The following is a 20,562-nucleotide window of genomic DNA, read 5'->3' on the forward strand; positions in this document are numbered from 1 at the left end:
GCAATCGAACGGAACACCGTGACGGGACCATGACCTCCTTCAACCCCAAACCCAACATGGATCATGGCAGAGGAAATGGAGGTTTTCACCTCGACTCCTTCTGTTTCCTTCATTATCCTCCTCCTCCATCCCTAGAGATAGAGGTACCCTGACCGGTATCCCTCCCCCCCTTCACTTGGGGCATTCAAACAACCTTCGACTTATTATTCATTCTTCTTTCCCTTTCAGCCTCAGACTATCATCCGTCGTCACCAGGGGCTTTGCTGTGACCAGTGCCTCACCCTCCCGTCACCACCATTCCATTGTCACCAGAAAGGGTCACGGTGGAAGTGTGTGCAAGATAAAGAGGAAACACGAACAACAACGGACATCCACGGCAACGACCACGCCCACATTACCTCGATCGCGAGAACGACAGGACACGACACGACACGGACCCGGACCCGGGCACCAACGACTCGAATCTTCCCCCCCTTCTTCTTCCCTCCATGTTACATCCTGTTCTTTGCCAATCCAGGGTGTCATTCCAGCGAAGAGAGTCCTCCGCAGACAAAGCTTCATTGCGCCCATTGCGCCCATCTTGATCCGAGCTTGTCCTGTCGCAAAGGGAGGCGTTCTCCATAAAGGACTACGGTCAAAGGAGCGACACATCACTTGGCCCGGTACCTGAATTAGGTAGCTCGTCCCCTCGATCCGGTTAAGCTTCAACGAGTTGCGACTGGAGCACTTTGGAAGTTGCCTCTGAGTCGTCCCGCGCGACGCCGCATGTCCTTTCGCGCCTGCCTTGGACTGCCGGCAAGAGTCGATTCGAATTCGATATTGGAAGGAGCGACATAGAAAACCAGTCACCAACACACTTCCCGTCCTCGATCTCCGCCAGTCCAGTTTCGAATTGCAAAAACGACCCCACTCGGACAAGTTGAAGCACCACGCACTTGAAGGCAAAAAGAGACCACGGCAGAGAAAAAGAGAAGGAAGCATTGCCGTATGCTGGCTGGGTGCCTTCTGACCTCAGAGCTCTGATCCAGATCTGAAAGCCGTATCGTCAAGTGAACTTGACCAATTGCTCACTTACCAGTCACTTGTGCAGCAGTTTGTCGTCGTCGGACTCTTCCCCCCCGCCACGTCATATCGACTGTCTCCCCCGTCGTCAAGAACGAGCTTTCTCGCGGCATGTATCTCGCCAGGACGCGGTGTCAAAACCCTCTCCCCTCCTCGTCGCCCATCTTAAGTCATCATCAGTCTCCTGTTGACCGGTGGACGACCCAATCACTCGTATCTGGCTGGCGCCGCTACGGAAATCTCATCAAGAACTCAAATTCAAGCAGTGCCGGTGGTCTTCAGACGCCGCCCTACGACGACGACATGGGTACCACATACCAAGTGCCAAACTTGACCCCTTCCTACGAACAATATAGGTCCTACACCCACTCAACTCTCCCAGCACTTTCCAGCTGTAGTGCTGTGTCCCAAAGGCCGCCTCGAGATTTGGCTCACATGTTCCACTCCGAGTCACTATCTTCTTACTCGGATACACAGTCAATTTACCTTCCCAATCCACAGCAACGGTCGACTGCCGCTTCGTCTACCAGTTCGAATACAGGTTTGGCACAGCGAGGCTATGTCCAGCAGCACCAGCAATACCAACAGCAGCAGCACCAGTCACGGCAGCCGTCTTCACCACGGCGGCAGTATCCACAACTATACGTCCCACAACACCAACAACAACAGCAGCAAAAGCAACAGCACCAGTCACGGCAGCCATCTTCACAGCGGCCGTCAAGACCGCCCTCACCAAGCCCAATCAGACGAGAACAGGAGATCTCGGCGCGGGATGCCGCCATGGCACTCCACAGCTTGCAGGTTCCGGCATGTATCAGCCCCAAAGGCGGAAGTCTCTCGGATTTGGTGGCCGATCTGACTGCCTTGTTTTGGTTCGAAACCTCAAAGTTACTTGAGCAGGCTGCGACTTACGATGCCCTTCGCCCAGGCGCCCCTGTACGGCGGATCGAGGGGCCGGCCATCGCTTGCCCCAACTTCAAGAAATGGGTCCATAACCTCTTGTCAACTACCCAGGTGACACAGAATGTCATTCTTCTGTCTCTCTTGTACATCCATCGACTCAAGGTTCTGAACCCCAAAATGCATGGGCTCCCAGGCAGTGAGTACCGGCTGCTCACGGTCGCGCTGATGTTAGCAAACAAGTTTCTCGACGACAACACATACACCAACAAGACGTGGTCCGAGGTCTCCCAGCTTTCGGTAAACGAGATCCATGTTATGGAAGTGGAGTTCCTGGGAAATATGCGATACAGCCTCCTGGTCACCGAGAAGCAGTGGGAAGAATGGCTGGTCAAACTGGCTAGATTCCGCGAATATTTGGAGCGAGCGCGACAAGTCCCTTCACCAGCAGATCTGTTGGCACCGTCACCAAACGCCCTCCCCGTTTCAGCTTTGCCCTCTCCCACTACAGTCCAGCACTTTCCCTCACCGCTGCAGCCGACTCTGGCCGGACAGTCACCAAGCGCGAGTTTCTATGCGAAGCAGAGCTCTGGCCAAGGTTGGCCGACCCATGCGGCCGGCCAAACCCCAATCTGGAACCCGGCAAGCACGCCGTTAAGCCGAAAGAGGAGCATGCCAGAGTTTGATCTTTCAGAGCCGCCAGCTAAACGTCGGACGCCGTTGAAGCCGTACGCCTCCTCGGAGACTCTATATCCCACAGTAACAGCACCTCAAGCCCTCAGAAATCCTCGAGAATTTGCCTGTGCACCGCTTCCATCGACGAGCGATATAGCCTCAAAGCAAGCGCGCTTGTCGGTATCAAATTTGACACTGAACAACGCTCAATCATCCACGGCAAATACGCTCCCGGGTGAAGTCTATTCCCGCGTCAGCTACGCGCCGGAGAGCATGATTTCTTTGCCTCCCATCCTTCTACCTGCCCCGGGCATGGCTTCGACCTACCTCAACTCCACATCGACGGCTGCTCCCATTCCATCAATCTTGCCGACCAGCGGCTCTGGTGTTTCGCCGTCGACCGTCGTTGCAGCTTCGACAACGGCTCATCCGACCTCTCAGTATGCCTTGCCTGCGAGCCGCCTACAGTCTCAGCACAGCCTGACCTCAAGCGGGGCTTATCTTGGTTCATCTCCCATCGGCGAGCCGCTCATACATACTCCGATGTCAAGTTCTCCTTCCAATATATATCTTCAACAGCGGACGAGCCCGTACAGACCAGTCCGACATGCCGAAACACTGCTTCATCCCCCGCCATCGGCCTTTCTCCAGCAATACCATCTTCCGAACCCGATCCCTCCGACTCAGCTACACTACCAACCGCTTGGGCGGCGGAATGAGGTGCGCACGGGCATTGTTCCAGAATTCGCCATGCCCAATAGTGGGTTGACAATGGCAGGAGCCGGTCGGTATCAGGAGCCTATCCCTGCCTTTCGTCAATCGTTTTCGTTGCCTTTACGGGACCTTCCACCGACGACATCTGCATATTCACAGCAACCAAGGCGTTAGCATTCAATCTTAGGCATTTAGTTCACGAGGATGATCTTCTTTCTACAAACGCATTGACTCCCTGTACCATTACGTTTTGCCTCTTGGTCGTTATTCTTTTTCTTTTGCATGGTTTGCATTGCATTGGCGTTTAATATGGTCGTGTTTGTCCCTATTTAGTCACATCGTATCTTTCGGGGGCGACAAACAGAGGGCGTTGAGGTCACGACGCGGCTATTTTATGACTATTTCAAAACGAATTGCCATTCCACCGGTTACACTTCGGGCATATCTCTTTGAGTTGAACAAAACTGAGGCCATGGGTCGGTTTGGGGGGTATGGCTGGGACAAGGAGCACATGATGAACCTTGGTCATGCAGTTCCGACACCAATTTTGTTTTTGCGTTTTCACACCACTGAGCATCCTAATCGCTCACGTACATTGGGACTTGATAGAGGGCCAAGAACATGCATTAGACATAGGATCACTGGGCAAATGGTGACTGTAAAAAGAGCTGAGAGGGAGAGGATGGAGGAACCAGGAGATAATGAGGATCCTTGGTTGTATTTGCATGCATTTCTTTCGCAGCGATAGCCTTCCCGCTGGGCCAGGATTGGGTGATGCATGGATGGTGAACAGCAAGATACCCTAGATATTAGCAAGATACTCTTTTGATTCACACCGCCGACCATGTTGTGTTCCTTTGTGCCAAAATCAACATACTTTTCCTTTCAACATGTCTTGAATAACAATATGATGAGCACAAGGCAGGTAAGTGAGAGCCGTTTAAGGTCGTGGGACTAAATCTCCACTGCAGGTCATCATGGTCATGCGCGCCAGTACTATCCTGAGCCTTACTTAACCTTCCCTCAACACCGTTGTCTGGCACGTACTCTGTGCCGGCCGGCTAGCATCGGATGTGTCCGTGAAATTGCAGAGATCATTTGTGGGATCGATTGAGTTCTCGGTGCAAGCTCAGACAAGGAAGGCACGCTTGAGCCTTCAAGTGCGCTTTCGCTGACACTCAGGGGTCCTCAAACAAATGGAAGGCACGATGGAATCGGGTCGGTCTGGACACTCGCACAATGCACCGCCTCCTTCGTCAATCGAACAAGCCAAAGCCTGCTGACAGGTGGGACTTTGATCTGGCTTTTTCATGATGGGGCTTTTAAGTAAATATTGTTCGGAGAAGTGCTCACCAGGGTATGCGATCGTTGGGGGACGGGGAGGATGATGCAGGTATCTGGGACGGGTGCTGGAGATGGAAATGAAGATGACACTTTCGTTGGGGGCAACCAGGCAACAAATATAGACCCATGAGAAATCTGGATTAAAGGATTCATCTTCGAGATAAGTTTGGGTGTTTGGGAGGGAAAGATGGGGAGAAATCAGTGAGTGTCCTTTCAAATGCCTCTCCTTATTCATGCCCTCTGGGCCTCAAGTTCCAAGCTGCCGGTCAGATGACAGCAAGCAAAAGTCCGGGCAAAACGGTTGGAGGGACAAACTGAGTCTAAGAATTGATACTGACAGGATGTCATTGTAATGTTGGGGGTCCAGTGCGCGGTTGAACCAAAGATCGGATAGATGAAGTTAGACGACCAATTCCGGTGGGGGAGGAAGATGACGCCTGCATTATGAAGCTTCCTGTCAGGGCGGGTCAAGCCGCCGACAATTACATGTACGTGCGAATTCCATCGTTTCTAGGGTACGGGACGAAGATGAGGTTATGACTGGAGGTTATTGTGTGCAGTAGGACTAGCATATCGAAACTGAGATAGGGGGCGAGACACTTCCAGATATCAGGTGACTGTGGGTTGAGGGGACTGATTGAGACGAGGGCATGAAACAGAGCTGGTGATATTAGTAACGGTGAATGCTTGACCTCGGTGAGTATGGCTTCCTCACTCTGTTCACTTCAGAGAATATCTCGAGACGAGATAAAAATTTCAGAATTACAGCAGAGCACGGGTGCGTTGGTTGTTCCTGAAAATTCGTCCTCCTCCTCACCTTGCTCACACGCCGGCGATGGTTTGATATCATGACTGGTGAATCTTCACCTCTCTCTTTTCATGCTTTGCTCTTCGTGAGATACACAAAACATTTTCCATGTGGTTTCAGATCACAAGCTCGGTTCATCGTTTTTAACAGCTTGTAACCCCCAACACCAAGAAGAGACCATCCCAATCTGGAAGATGCAACCTCCAAACCGTCCTTCTCATCCCATCGTATACTTACCATAGGGAGTTCCGTGTAATCGCCAGCGGTGAAGCACACCACAACTATTTGGTCAAACGCCCCGTAGAAGAAGCGGTTCGTCCACACCCAACTTCACTCGGCCACCAATACCTTTTCCTGCTCTTGGCTCTTTTCATGACTTCTCCCTGCCCGCGGCATCATCTCAACCTACAGCGAGCGTTCCAAACAGCAAATTGCGACCCCCAGACACTTCAAACGCATAAATCACGACATGATCGACGACTTACCAGTCATTCGAAGACAACAAAACATCCGTACTACCTACCTACACCAAGTGGTAAATTCATGAGAGGAAGTTCTATACTTAGGTCATCCATCGGCAGTCACCGGCACTCGGATGATGCTTCACTTGACATCCACATGAGAAGATAGGAGACCGATGTCTCGCAGGAACAGCAGGGAGGAGCAACAGTGCAACAACTAACTCGACGGATATCCACAACTATCTGCGCAACTCAACAATCCCCAACAAAGGTGGCCCGGACCGTGTTCACCGCCGGATGGCTATCACGGTTCGCCAAGGTGGTGATAGTCGGATCGTGATGGATACGATCGCATTGCGACTTCCTGAAACGACCGGGAGGCAAGTGGAAAGTGGAGATTATGCGGCAGTTACCGACAGCGGGAAGCGATTGCCGATCGATCGTGGATTTCTCTATCGGACGACATGGACATGACATGGACATGAACCGATATGGAAAACACGACGACGACATGAACTTGGAGCAGGAAGCCGGGAGAGAATTTGGCGAGAATTTTGCTGATTTGATCATGCAATGTAAGACAGATTGGGCGGAGAAGGACAGGAAAGGAGTGGAAGTGGAAGAGGAAGGTTCATCCGATGGAGTGTAGACGGAGATGACTGACAACCGGAAGTGATGGTGGGTGCGGTTGATGTTGAGGTGGCATGTGCAAGGTGCCATCTACTCCCGTACTGGAGAAACGCCGATGAGGGTCGGTGGCCTACGATTCGATCATGCCTTCCTATTTTGAGATCTTGCCCACTTCGCTACCATGTTCGGGGGCTCCTTTCTCGCGAATCGCCCACCGGTGTTCATCCGAACCGGTCACGGGAGCAAACTGACGCGGAACTGGTGGAACCCCCACGGCGACGGACCGACACTTACATACTACTTCACGGAGGACAACTCATACATAGTTCAACGGCGTAGAGTTGTAAAAAAGCGGAGGGCAAAGCGGATGTCTAAGCCAAAGGCCAAGCGGAAAGTCTGGCCTCGCGTCTGGCCTGGCTTCTTCCCGATCGGCATCCGTACAGGCGGACATGTCCTGGCAACAGTCGACATCCGAAATTACCCACCTTTGGCTTTCCTTTTGCTCCGATTTGATGATTTGGATCCGGGCTGAATTATTGTGAGATGGCGAAGGGGTCCGGTTGAGAGGGCCGGTTGAGAGGGCCGGTCCGTGGACGACCTACCTACGTACGGATATTCAGCACCGGCAGCACTGCATTTCCTGAACGCTGAACCACCCACAATTACTGGAAACCCTGCCTATCAAGATCAGACGAACATAAATCCGACAGATTTACTCAGTCGGTGGTCGGTGACAGACCACAGACCACTGATCTCTCCCCGGCCTCTCACTGGTCCGTACCTGACAGTCTGCCAGTCCGCCTAGGTATGTAGCATTTCGAACGATGTGAAACCCACCCGGCAATGAGATCGATACACGTCGACAAGCCCTTTTGACCGCGAACCGGATATATTGGTGGAGACCGGTTGTGTCCGGTCTGCGTGCGGTGGTGGTGCACTCGCCGGTCTGGGCAGGCGGTCGAGACGAGACGAGACGTAAGACGCAAAGAGGCAAGTGTCCGAACATGTGTTCATGCGGCGAATTCTTGGATCATGGATTTCCTGACCCTGATGCTGGATTAGTGGACGGATGGACGAATGGATAGATCGATCAAATGGACGGATGGGGGTCCCGGATTAGACTGCCTGGCTGCTATTCGTTCGATGAAGTCCTGAAACGAGTCTATTCACATTGTTAGTGGCTGGAGAAACTGTTTACTCATCCGGGCTTACGACGAATCTGGTCTGGTAGGATGGATTGATTGATCTTGAGGAAAACGGATTGGATGATGTGATCAACTGTCGTCTGAGGTGCGGGTTTCTTTATCCGTCGGTGTCTGGCCAGATCTGTTCGCCTCCAGAATGTTGAGACCCCGTTGATGTTCAGGGCCTGTTCAGGGACCAAGAGTGTCTAGAGTCGGACGTGGTGGACACTCTTTTCGTAAGAACGATTCATCATTCGAGGGAGAAGTAGCCGGACGGAGACTGGACTATTGGCACGACGAGTGGACTGGGCAGGAGAGTGGAGTTGAGTATCAGTGGTCGTCGACCGACAAAAAGACGACTACCGACTGGTTCGTGGGGCCCAGTGCTGTTATCTTATACCGCTCTTCTGCAGGCTGCACCGGGAGACGGGGAAAGCTTGATAATCCAGCGAACTTCACGACTCTCCAAAACGCGCTACAGAGCCTACAGATGCTGGTCGGAGTATTTTGGTTCGCTTGTCCGCGTCTGTTTCGCATTTTGGAGATGTCTTGGCATGAGGGTTTTGAGCCTCTTACCTTGAGGCTATAAGTGGAGTACTGGTTCGTGCCACGTCCACGATGGGCCCTTTTCCTAAATAGGTGATTCCTACAGAAGTGCGGTCTGCACACCGAAAAGGTCGATGTATTCTCAGGTTTCTATAAGTACTGCCCCTCGCGCTGAAGTCTCGCCGGGCTGAATTTCATGAGGGTTGGTGATTGGAGTTCGCTCTCCCAATTCATTGACAGCAGCAGTGCAGATACACCTCACCTCGAGTTACAGTTCAAGTGGATAGCGCGTCATGAAAAAAAAAGGTCAAGTGAAGTCGTGTCAACATGTCGTGGACTGGATCTTCAAAGCCTCTGTGGCGTACCGCAGAGCGCAGGTTGTAAGTCGCATCTTGGCAACGTTAGGCCAGGAACCCGGTGTGAGGTTGAAGAAATACGTGCCTGGATCGCGCCCAAGATGGAGCAATTCGGGCCCTAGGACTCTGCCTGGGCAGCCGTTCGGCATTCCAGACTCTTCTCTGACGACCCTTTCCCACATGGCACCGGCCGGGATGGAAGGGGACCGGACCACGGTGCTTGAGTGGTGAGAGACGGCGAACGGGCGCCGGTGTTGATGAGAGTTCGGATTGGCTACCACGCCACCACACAGACGGGTGAGTTGAACGTTGTGAGTGTTCGATCTCCAGACTTTGAAACTCTGAAACAGCCTGAGCCTCCTCCTCAGTCCCCGGTTTGCCCGGGCCTCATCTTTGCCTCTTCGCTTGCCTGATCGCTTGCCTTCTCCAGAGACGGGACGGCACGCTGTGAGAGGTTTTCTTTTTCTCATCCTCCTTGTCCTTGTCCTATCCCTGACCTTGATTTTTGGCATCGCGTCGATTCGGTAAGAATCAGGCCTCAACGAACAAGTGTGACAAGAAGCGATCAGGACACAAACTGCGCCCCATGCCCCATCAACCCCCACCGTAACACCGTCGGTCTTGGGTCAGAGGGTCAGTGATGAGGACGATGATTGCTTGTGCCGCTGCAGGCCGTGTTGTGCGACCTTTTTGCCCAAGTTTTGACCAAGGTAAAAACGATGTAGACCGACACAGCGACTCAGCGACGCATAGCGGGAAACCCGAGTCTCGGGATGGTGATGATCAGCCAAACGGAAAGTCGTTGGAGTTGAGGTGACCTTGTCGAGCTTGTTTGTTGCGGGGATCCTTTACCCCAGGGTTTCACCGTTTCAGGGGCAAGGGCATGGGCATGTCTAGCCCAACCTGAGTCCCTGTTCCTGGCCCAGTCTCGCAGGGAGCGACAAGAGAAAAGTCGGGGATGGAATGCTTGATTGCCCCATTCGATAGCTGCTTGGCCCCCATCATTCCAGACGATCTCTGGAGGTGAAAGAAACTAGAAAAAAAAAGTGGTGAGGTGATATTGACATGTACAAAAGTGTGGCCCCCGCGTTCAATATGAAGTGCAAACGGATCTCTCTTTCTTCAAACACTGAAGCAGGTGATGGATCATTTGGAGGGTTCTGGGCTTGCTTCTGCTGCTGTGCAAAGGGGATACTGGGCCGGACGCCATGCAGCCCTGACATTCCTGTGATCCGAGAGGCCATTCCCGCCGTTTCCATGTGGTTTGAGCATTAACCTCGAGCAGAGTTTGTCACAGCAGTCGCCGTGGCTAGAGACCCGGCATCTCTGGAAGACTGCGCCGGCAGGAGGCGGTCTTGTTGTCTGTTAGAGGGGGGTGGTTACAGAGAGCTGTGGTGGTTGAAGGGATGAGGGCTCCAATCAGATGCAAATGGAGGTTGACCACGTCGGCCGACCGGGGCTTGAAACCCAACTGATGCCCAACACGTCGCTTGCTTCCCACTTAGACCACTCTAGCGCCAACCAATGAGGGTCCACCATTGGCTAGACACACATCCCGAAAGAGACATTGTGACCCAGACAGACCAGACAACCCAGAGAGCTTTGCAAGAGGTAGAGAGCCGCTGACGTCCCTCTTCCCGGTTTCTTGGACATGGAAAAGCCGTCACAGGCCCATCACGGTTGGACAAGATGTGTGCACGATCCAGTACCAGGCGAGCCAGTGAGCCAGGCAAACGACTCGATTTCCAGCTTCGGGCACCAGCCATCAGGCCGGTCAGATGGTGGAAGCCTCACGCCTTGAGCTGTAGAACCAGTTACAGAATTCTTCCATGGATGTACCACGGAAAGCCGCAACTGAAGAAAGAAGAGATTTTCCGTTGGGCTGTTCGCTTTGGGATGAGGCGGACTTTGGCACATCTCTTTTGGATTTGTCCCCTGGACCCTGACTTTTGCCCGACTGTCTGTCTGCCTTCAAGCTGTTCAGAGTGGCAAGCTGCGGTCTGGATTGCTGTGATTGCTGTGATTGCTGTTGACCCGTTGATAGACCCGCTCTCATACCCCCCTCCGGCCTCCGGGCTTGTTGTCGCCAAACGGACACCCCGCCCCAACTCGCCATCCGATCAGCGTTGAACCAGAACACGGGATCAACGGGAGAAGTCGCGTGTAGGTTTGCATGTTGATACAGTAATGTCCCCTGCTTCTACAACCCCCCCCCTTATGCAAAAACGCCGTTAAATGCAAGGAATTTCGTGCCCGAATTATTTTCCCATACTGGGCCTGCAAACTTCAAATTGCAAGGCCTCAAAGCCGGATTTGCAAGTACAGGGGTATCTTTTTACTGGGACAGAACATTTCTGGCCCCTGGACCGGGCGACTTACTCCACTTTTTAGGTGGTCAGCTCGCGATCACAGTGGGCAGCGGCATCCAGAGGGTCTGTGCACCCACCCCCCCTTCTGCAAGATCCCCCTTAAATGCAAGAAAAATGGCTGCCCGGATTCCTTGTAGATACTAGACAATACTGTAGTGGTTTTTGAGTGGTATCTCTGAAGTGCAGTGACAAGAATGGTTACATGGGGGGTGCTAGTTTCTAGCGCAGTGGAGCCTGTTGTTAGCCTTTCCCCGGGCCGCCGCCTAGCTTCCTCCGTCTTGGACTTCTTGGAAGCAATCACCGCATCACCGCAAATTCAAAATGTCTCGAACGTGTTTTGGGTTTGCGATCCGACCGAGTCCGGCAGAAATTGCTGGTAACGAATTGTACTCCCCACGGCAATTAACCTTGTGTATCTTATTGCGTAGGGGCACTTACAGAGAGTACAAAGAGGCCCGATTCCTGCCCGGTTCCAGCCCATCAGGGCGACTATACAAATTGTTTAAAAATTGCTGGAACTAAACAGAACCCCGTCGTGTGCGGAGCGGGCATCCCGGGGGGCTGACGGGCACCCGATTCGACGTCGTCACCGTGTCTCGCCGTGGCTTTCCTCTTTATGCCCAATTCCAGCCATTCAATTTCTGGCACGGAAAGAGCAGAGGAAAGGAAAGATGGAAAAAATTCGGTGACGCGGTTGCGCGGAAAGCTGAGTTGTACCGAGACAGAAACAGAAACGGAGAAAGAAAAAAAGGAACATCATCAGTTACATGGCACATGCACTTTTCCGATTCGGGAGCGGAACGAAACGCTGGCTAACCGGATTAGGCCGAGTCGTCGGATTTCGTTGCTTTTCCATCTGCAACGAGGAAAGCATCGTAAATTCGTAACAGAGTGCAGTCAATGCGAAAACTGCAAGAGCGGAACATTGTGGAGGACTGGAACATTGATAGGCGTGAGACTGGGAAGGAAGTGAATCGGCGACAAGGTCACACACTCACCATTTCCTCGTTCCTGCACGCTCTCTCTCAGTCAGCTCGGCTGATCCCCCTCCTCATGAGTGCTGTCAGTCCCCATCCCACTCTGGCCCGGTCCTCTGTCTGCTTGGTGGTGCCCCTCCATTCATGCTCTCCTGCCCTCCTGCCCGCCTTCCGTGCTTCGGCCCAGGCTGACGATCATCTTCAATCCCCGTTCCTTCCAATACAGACTCGTACAAAGCATCGAGTGACCTCGATACCGACCACCACTACTGTCTGCTACTGCCCACTACTGCCCACTACTGCAGACGCAACTGCGACTGCCTGCAACAGCCTGCAACTGCACGAGCACTGCACCTTCCCTCGTACCTTAGTGTACTTCAAGTTTAGACGCACACAAACTAGAAATCCAATCCGGGACCTTCTTTGGGCCACTTGCAATTTCCACTTCTGCCGACTGTCCTGTCTCCATTCCTTCCTCGGGTCGAAAGAAGAACAAAAGATCTCCAGTCCGCTCACCGGGCATTGCCATCATCAGACGACAGGCTGACAGCCGCAGCAGAAAAAAAGACAACAACAACACTCGACAACATAACAATCTTACCACAGCCTCCTCCCTTCCTGGTCCAGGACAATATACTGCGCTGCAGTCCAACAGCCTAGAACCAACACCCGACCCTAACCACAGGCCGATCCAGGGACACGTATCGGGGCCCGCTTCGTCGTTTCCACTTCTCTTTTCCTCCCTCTTGCGTGCAGCAAGATTGACAGGGAAACCACACTCTGGCTCTGCACACCGAATAACAAAACACGCCTTCCGTTGGCCGATTTTCAGGTCTCCATCCAGGTCCCCAGCGGCTAGAGAGACTAGCTAGACAGACAGAAGAGGCGGCGAAACACAACAAGCAATGCCCATTTGTGACTATACAAGTTCAGCTGAAGCCCGCCATCGAGGTCCCTTCCCATCCTGAATTACTCCTTCTCAGTCAGTACTATCTTCGTAATAATACCTAATCACTACCAACACACATTCGTTCTTTGACACAAACCACTCTTGATACCCAAACCAACCAAACACTCTTAATACACCCCCACCCACCCAGTCATACATCACACACACTCTCGCTTTGAGCTCGAAACCTGACAACCGGAACATATTCATATACACCCGTCTGCACTCTGTTGCACGCCCGAGCGAGCATCGGCCGTCATACAGAACACCCGCAGGCAAACAAACACAAACACAACACCGAATCCTCATATCACAACATCACAACATCACCACAGATAAACACGATGGGAGATCGATCTCCATACCCACAACGACCTAGGCCCGGTGGAGGACCAGGGCATATGAGGGGTTTCTCTGTCTCGGATGACAGACTCAGCAATGTCAGCAGCAACACCGGAAGCACTACTAGCACTGCCAGCACCGCCAGCACCGCTACTCCCACCAACAGAACCTCGAATTGGCCTCTCCAACTCACAAGCAGACGAGGACCTCCTCAAAACGGTCAACCAAAGTCTATCCTTCGAAGGGGTGGCCGGCTACCACCACCAACGCAGACTCGTACTCGACGAAACTCGGACTCATCCTTGGCCTCGTCCAACATCCCCGAAGTAGGAAGCGGTTCTGAGACGGGCGGCTCTGATGTCGGTAGCTCTGTTCTCTCGGGTGGCCCTATGATGATGAACGGCATGGTCATGAATGGCCAACCCATGGCGACTAGCCTACAACAGAAGCGCCTCTCCATGCCTTCCCGGATACCCTCTCCTTCCATCAGAATTCCCTCTCCGTCACGGATACCCTCTCCTCGATTGCCATCGCCTTCTACGCGCATACCCTCACCTAACCCTCATATGGCTCTTCAAAGAGTCCCTTCAAGGGGAGCTCCGATGCCCCCTCAAATCCACCTGGCCCCTGGAATGCCCGGACGTCCTCCCCTCCCACACCACGCAACCACTGGTTCGATGGGCCTCCCGCGCAGGGTGCTCAGGGCCAAGATTCCTGTAATCAACCTTCCCGAAGAACGTCGTGCCACCGTTAACCTACGCCCCTCCCGGGTGCCAACCCCTCCTCAGGGCCCTCACGATGGTCCCTACGGCCCTCCTCCTAGTAGTGTGCGCACTATGCCTGCGCCACGGTATATCCTCGACAACAGACCCCACGACTATCACGATCAGGATACCGAAACTGAGTCTGTCTCGGAATCCTCGATGCACTCCAACAGCACCAGCACTCTGGCTACTACGGTCGACTCGAGACTCTCCCTTTCGGACTGCGCCAGTGATGTAACACGAACAAGCATCATCAGATCCTCCTCAAAGTCCAACAAGTCAACACAGTCTACCGTCCGGTTTACCCGTAGCACCACCGGGTCTGATTCTGATGATGACACCAGCGTTGCTAGCTCCAACCTCCCACCTCGCAGTGCGCAGCTTCGCGTGCCGCAACCATCTCCCCGCCCCTCGCCGCGGACTGACCTGGTCGTTGCCCGAACAAACAGTGAGCCTTTGCCATCTGTTAAGATCAGGGTTCATCACCGAAGTTCCAGCCAAGAAGAGCTGAGGCAACAACAGTTTATGGAGACAAACCTTAAACGCAAGATCGCCAACCTTGAGATTGAGGTCAGGGAGCTGCGCAACGGCCAAAGCGCGCTGCTGAACAAAGAGCACGAGCACAAGGAGTCCGAGCTGGAGCTTCTTCGCAAGATTGATGAGCTCGAGACCGAAGCCAGAGGCTTGCGTGAGAACCAAGACAAGCTTCTGGATGAGAAGTACGCGAAAGCTTGGTACCAGAAGAACAAGGAGGAGAACCTTCTGGGTAAAATGAACCAGCTGGAGGAAGAGAACAAGAAGCTGCGCAATGGCCAACACAACCTGAAGTCACAGCTCAGTGACAAGGAGGCCGAGGTAATTCACCTGCGTGACGATCAGCGCAAACTCAGGGAGGAGCTTCAGGAGAGCATGGCCGAGGTGGCGGAACTTCTCGAGGACCAGGCTGCCCTGGAAGATGATGTCGAGGCAATGCAAAACGAAAGGGACGACGCTTACCATGAAAAGGACGAGGTTGTCGCCATGATGGAGGCAGAGAGGCAAACGATTGACGAGCTTCAACACCACTTTAATATGCAAGGCCGCAGGATGGCTGAGCTGGAGCAACAACTGAACACTACGCGTGCGGAAAAGGCTGAGATACAAGCTGAGCTGCAAGGCAAGCTTGACAACGAAAGCAGAACCGCCGCCGAGTACAAGACTACCTGTGCAGCAACCAGCGCAATGCTCAGCGAAGTCCAGAAGGAAAGGGACGATCTCAAGGAGACTAGCGAAACCCTCAAGGCTACCGTCACCCGTCTTGAGGAAGATGTCAAGTCCCTGCAGGGAGATCGGTCCGAACACGAGGCTCGTCTCATGCAGCAAATCTCGACCATGAGGATCACGAACAATGCCCTCGAAGAGCAACGTGATATGAGGGACAAGGAAATTGAAAAGTTGAACACCAGCCTTGATGAGTTGAGGATCACCAAAGAAGTGCTTCTTGGCGAGGTTGCCACTCTCACCGATGCGAAGCACCTTGGCGACCAGATGCGTCAAAAGCTAATTGGTGATGCCGAGGAGGACAAGCAGAAGCTCGCCCTGGCGGCAGAGAAGGCAGAGATGGAGCTTAAACAGCGAATCGGCGAGCTGGAGAAGGAGAAGGCGGAACTGGAGGAGGCCAAGGCCGCAGTGGAAGCAGCTCGGGCTGACTTGGAGAGCAAGCTCACCACAGCCGAGGCTAGGTCCACCGCTCTCACCACGCGCATTGATGAGGTCGAGATGTCCAGTGCTGGTCTGAGTAACAAGGTCGGCACGTTGGAGGGTGAGATTGCTGTGCTCAGGGCTGAAGGTGTTAACCTCCGCATGCAGATCGAGGGTCTCGAATCCGACAAGGCCGGCCTGAAGAAGCAAATTGAGGACTTGGAGGCCGATAGGTTGAATGAAAAGGCACTGCTCAGCACCCTCAACACCGATCTGGCGGGAGCGCAGACTGCCAACGTGTCGATTGCCACTCAAAAGCTCAATGCCGAGCAAGAGTTGGCGAGAATGCGCGAGTCTCTTGAGGCAGCAAAGGGCAACATGATGACGCTTTCTGGTCTCAACGCCGCTCTCCAGGCCGAGGCGGACAAGGTTCCAGCTCTACAAAGTGCCAAGGCTGAGCTTGAATACCAAGTTGCCAACCTCAGCGTCACCAAGGTTGAGCTGGAATCCAAGGTCACTGAGCTGGAGGCCAAGGTTGCCGAGTTCGAAGTTCGTGTCGCGACGCTGCAAAGCGACGCGGACAAGGTCCCCGCCCTATCTGGCGAGAGGGACGCAGTCCGTGAAGTGGTTTCTGAACTTCAAGACAAGGTGTCCAGGCTGGAAGCGAAGCTTAACAAGGCGCAGGCTGATGCCGACCAGCTTCCTTCCATCATGGCAAACAGGGAGGAACTTGTGAAGCGGGTGAGGCAGCTCCAGGACAAGGTTATTCGACTTCAAGACGAACTCAACGCGGATCCCGACGTGACTACCGCCGAGCTCAGGGCCGAGTTGGATGCCAAGCACCATGAGATCGAGCGTCGGATGGAGGAGGCCGCTCATCTGAGAGACCAGAACAACCGTCTTGCGTCCCAGTTGGGCTCAGCTCGCGGCCAGCTCGAGGGTCTTCAGACGTCACTGGTTGTCGCTCACCACCATCGCAAGTCCAACAGCCGCGAGAGCAGGTCTCGGGCGTCGTCGCGTGATAGGTACGAGGAAAAGTCGAGCAGCAGCAGGAGCAGGAGGAAGAAGGACAAGGATATGGTCGTCGTGCGGAACTCCAGCGACAGAAGCGCCGTGTCAGTTTTACTTCATTATGCCGCCGGTATCTAAACGAGCCTTGAGCTGACAACAGCCAGGGAATACAGAGACAGGAAGAAACACAAGGAGAAGAGGAAGTCGCTCTGGCTTTGAGCGTTGGACATTTTCCGCCCCGCCACCGGCCAACCGGTATTTCCGTTCTTTCTTTTTCCCTGTCCCACCATCTCCGACCATCATCTACAAACTGTGTCCTTGACACATACTCATTTCCGCAATTTGTCAAATCAACATTCACTTGTTCATTTGTCTTCATGTACAATCACTTCAACCTTCCTTTTGTACGAGCTGTCCTTGTATCATATGGAAAAGCTTCAGGGGAGGTTATCACGTTGGATCGAAAAAAAAGAAGGACAAGGCAACGTCATTTTTGGCATACACATACATGGCATAGCATGGCATCTTGTATCGCGAAGCGCAGCATCATGTACCTGGTCTGCTTGGTTAGAAAAGAAAGAGAGTGGGCGGCAAGCGCGGAGGAGGTTTTTATCATGGCTTTTTTATGACGGTTAACGATGGGATCATGACCAGGGCAACTTGTTTGGGTTGCAGTTATGAAACGCGGTGGTCATGTGTACAAGACGAGATGATTGTAGGATACCCAGATATTGAAGGTAATGAGGAGGATGTAATGGGGCATTGGATAATAATACAAGACTTTGGACTTGGACCTGTTCTGACTTTCTGTGGTGGTGAACAATAAGAGCTTATGAACAGTGAGTTGTTGAAAGCACAATCGGCTACAATGAATATCTCAATGTAGGTGGCCTCTTCTTTGTCAGTCCACCCGCTTCCGGGATTATCTTGAATGGGCTCCGATCTTGCACCTTTGGGGTTGACCGCCCAAAGCTCCCATTGACCTTGCACTACATGCTTTGTCCTCAGACTGCTAATGGTCTTTATGGAGGCCTTGAACCTGGCCTGGCTCTTCAAGCCACATGTTGATTCAAGAGAAAGAACCATACCGCTTTCTCGGAACATATCGAAATTGTTGACAAGATATTAACACCAGCTTCACCCGATAGCAATTCCATCCAATTGACCCCGGCTGACCGTGAGAAAACACTTGACATATTTACCCGACGTAGAAGATTATCATCACTGTAACTTGTTCAACTCTCAAGTCTCCGAGGGACCAACCCAATATCACGAACTGCCGTTCGCAATAAAGTACCCACCCACCAAGATACCCCCCCCGGCCCAATCCATATACCTCCATCACAGCCTCTCCCCAGGGCCATCACCACCACCGACACGATGAGACTCCGCGACGTCCAACGCGAACAAACCGATTACTTCGCCTACTATCGCATGGGCCGGGCCTCCTCCTGGTCCCGCAACAAACGCCGAGACGCCATCCACAACCTCGAGTTCCCCCGTCGTCGACCCACGCACTGGCCAGGTTTCGGCCCGCCTCCTCCTCGTCCGGGGAGAAACACGTTTCGAGAACCGGAGCCGTATTCAAAGAGCCAGGAGGATGCCAAGAAGGAGGGACCGTCACCGGGTGTGCAGAGAAGGGCACGGAGATTGGAGAGATTACTGGCGCAGGAGGACATGAGGTTCGAGAAGGTGTTGGGGTGGGGAGGGTTTGGGATGGCTTGTTTGTTTACTATGCCCGGCGGAGGGGGGCAGGGAGGGGGAGAAAAGGTGGTGGTGAAGATTGAATTGGAGGGGAGGGATACGGTGGAGAAGGAGAGGAGGAATTATGAGGTAGGTTTTGGATCGTTTTCTTTTCTTTCTTTCGGTTATTGAAGAACGCGGAGGAAACTAGCGAAGGGAGTTTGAACTTGAGGGGGACTTGAGAAGAAAACCTAAGAGGGACTTGAGAGATTTCTGAAGAACACCCTGAAAGAAGAGATGAAGAGAGGATGAAGAGAGGTTTGAAGGGGTATAAAAGAGGGGATGAAGACTGCTCGAGGAAGAACCAGGTCAGACACCGTCAACCAGAACTCTATGCTAACTCTCCCCCTTACAGTTGATGCGCGACGCCCACCACGTCCTCCACATGTACAACCTCGCGGCCGAAGAAGCCATCGAACAGGGTGACCTCGCAGCCGGCGGTCTTTTCCTCGAGTTCATGGAGCGCGGCACGCTGGAGAAATGGATCGTCAAAATGGCCAAGGAACGAAAAACGTTCAGCGACAGGGCGCTATGGACCATCTTCGACTGCCTTGCTCGCGGCTTGGTCGCTTTGGCTTACCCCGGAAAGGAGTGGAGGGTTGAAGAGTCGGCTATGGATTGCAACGAGGCTCCGAGGGATACGTTGGTGCATTTTGATATTGATCCTACTAATAGTGAGTGTTGATACTACAACACCTGGGAGGAGGTTACTAACTGCAACAGTTCTGGTGGGAGGCTTTGGCACGTTTGGACAACGTAATCATTCTATTGCGCCTATACACAAGGTAGGTCACTGGTTCAGACAAGATGGAGGTTTAAAAATAGTGACCTGTGATCAACTGACAATGGCTACAAACAGATCGGTGACCTGGGCTTGGGAGAAATCTTCAACTCCCGCGGACGACGAGACCCCGAAAGAGTATGGTATGCCCGCCAGTCCGGGAAGGTTTATCTCTACACGCCTGAACAGTTTACCGAAGAATGGGACTGGCACGCCGGGGCACCGGCCGCCGATGGGGCACCGACGGCGGGCAACTATCGAGAAAGCATGAACATTTGGCAGATGGCCTGGGTATGTAACCTCGACTTGACACTTGTCGCTCAAAGCTAACTCGGGCCGTTCTTAGACCATGTATGCCTTGATCACCTTGTGTTGGCCTAACGAAAAAAAGGAACCATTGGTATACTCCAGTAAGGTTTTCGACCGAACCGTGAAAGATGCTACATACGGAGGCGATCTGATGTACTCCGGGCGCTACGATGACACGGACCGAGACCTGAGAAGACTGGTTGCGCAGTGCTTGTATCACTCTCCGTTATCGCGGCCAACGCTCCAGGAGCTCGAGGTGGTCATCAAGGACAAGCTGAGGAGCAGATTGGACAAGTCGGAGGAGGAATCGAGAGCGTGGGCTAAGAGGTTTTACGGAGAGCCAGAAAGGCGACGGCCGGCACCGGCCCCGGCTCCTGCCCGTGAGCGTTGGAATATGGGTGCTCATCCTCCGAACCGGTTTGGCGGGGCGGCTCGGGCTCGGTTCGGCAAGGTGTTTTCGAACGAGAGTGTCTTGGACTTGGAGAGAATACGAAAACGGAGGGCAGATGAGGACCACCGGCCGGTGATTCGACGACAACCACAGCCTCGTAGGTTCTGGAGGGACTAATCGTGTGTCTGGGTGAAAGTGCTTCTGTTCAGGTCTGGTTAGCCGTAGTCATTACGTTCGTTCAAGCAAGTAGAATGTATCCGCGCTATTCAAGCATGTGTTGACAGTACTGAAAGCCAAGATGGGTTCCGAGTCCCTGGTTCCGTCAAGCCCAGGGCTGTGATGTGAGTCGACGACGGGGATGAGTGTTCTTCCGTAAGAACCCGTCAGCCCACGAGCGCCCACGAGCGCCCACCAAGCTAAGCGAGCTAATGCGGCGGTCGATCATGCTACGGTACTGTGACGACGACAAGCTGAAGGAACCGGAAGTGCCGGGAGAATGGCGGCGGCGGCGAAGGTACGGAAGGGCGATCTCGGAGGGTTGTCCGTTCCATGGACTTGGATATGGC

The 20,562-nt window shown here is 53.3% G+C and overlaps 4 protein-coding genes across 4 annotated transcripts; 3 read left to right on the top strand and 1 right to left on the bottom strand.

Annotated features, from left to right (window-relative positions):
- Positions 1-188: 188 nt before the first annotated feature.
- On the bottom strand, positions 189-1,077 carry B0H65DRAFT_78964 (uncharacterized protein). Its single transcript, XM_062831419.1, has one exon. It carries the CDS (start codon positions 979-981, stop codon positions 319-321), a length of 663 nt encoding a protein of 220 aa, XP_062676460.1. The 5' UTR covers positions 982-1,077; the 3' UTR covers positions 189-318.
- B0H65DRAFT_78965 (uncharacterized protein) lies at positions 1,078-3,635 on the top strand. The gene has a single exon (XM_062831420.1). It carries the CDS (start codon positions 1,174-1,176, stop codon positions 3,523-3,525), a length of 2,352 nt encoding a protein of 783 aa, XP_062676461.1. The 5' UTR covers positions 1,078-1,173; the 3' UTR covers positions 3,526-3,635.
- Positions 3,636-11,760: 8,125 nt separating this feature from the next.
- B0H65DRAFT_79047 (uncharacterized protein) lies at positions 11,761-12,969 on the top strand. The gene has a single exon (XM_062831421.1). The coding sequence runs from the start codon at positions 11,950-11,952 to the stop codon at positions 12,571-12,573; it is 624 nt and encodes a 207-aa protein (XP_062676462.1). The 5' UTR covers positions 11,761-11,949; the 3' UTR covers positions 12,574-12,969.
- Positions 12,970-17,855: 4,886 nt separating this feature from the next.
- B0H65DRAFT_534735 (kinase-like domain-containing protein) lies at positions 17,856-20,173 on the top strand (the record flags this gene model as incomplete). Its single annotated transcript, XM_062829013.1, has 5 exons — positions 17,856-18,605; positions 18,871-19,189; positions 19,239-19,300; positions 19,375-19,587; positions 19,643-20,173. The coding sequence occupies exons 1-5, from the start codon at positions 18,153-18,155 to the stop codon at positions 20,171-20,173; spliced, it is 1,578 nt and encodes a 525-aa protein (XP_062676463.1). The 5' UTR covers positions 17,856-18,152.
- Between the last annotated feature and the right edge of the window lie 389 nt (positions 20,174-20,562).

This window comes from Neurospora tetraspora, assembly GCF_033439725.1.
Source record: "Neurospora tetraspora strain CBS 560.94 chromosome Unknown B0H65scaffold_11, whole genome shotgun sequence".
NCBI classification, from domain to species: domain Eukaryota; kingdom Fungi; phylum Ascomycota; class Sordariomycetes; order Sordariales; family Sordariaceae; genus Neurospora; species Neurospora tetraspora.

Excerpts from the sequence above, each read along its gene's own strand:
- B0H65DRAFT_78964 (XM_062831419.1), bottom strand. The coding sequence starts at position 981 with ATGCTTCCTTCTCTTTTTCTCTGCCGTGGTCTCTTTTTGCCTTCAAGT.
- B0H65DRAFT_78965 (XM_062831420.1), top strand. The coding sequence starts at position 1,174 with ATGTATCTCGCCAGGACGCGGTGTCAAAACCCTCTCCCCTCCTCGTCG.
- B0H65DRAFT_79047 (XM_062831421.1), top strand. The coding sequence starts at position 11,950 with ATGCGAAAACTGCAAGAGCGGAACATTGTGGAGGACTGGAACATTGAT.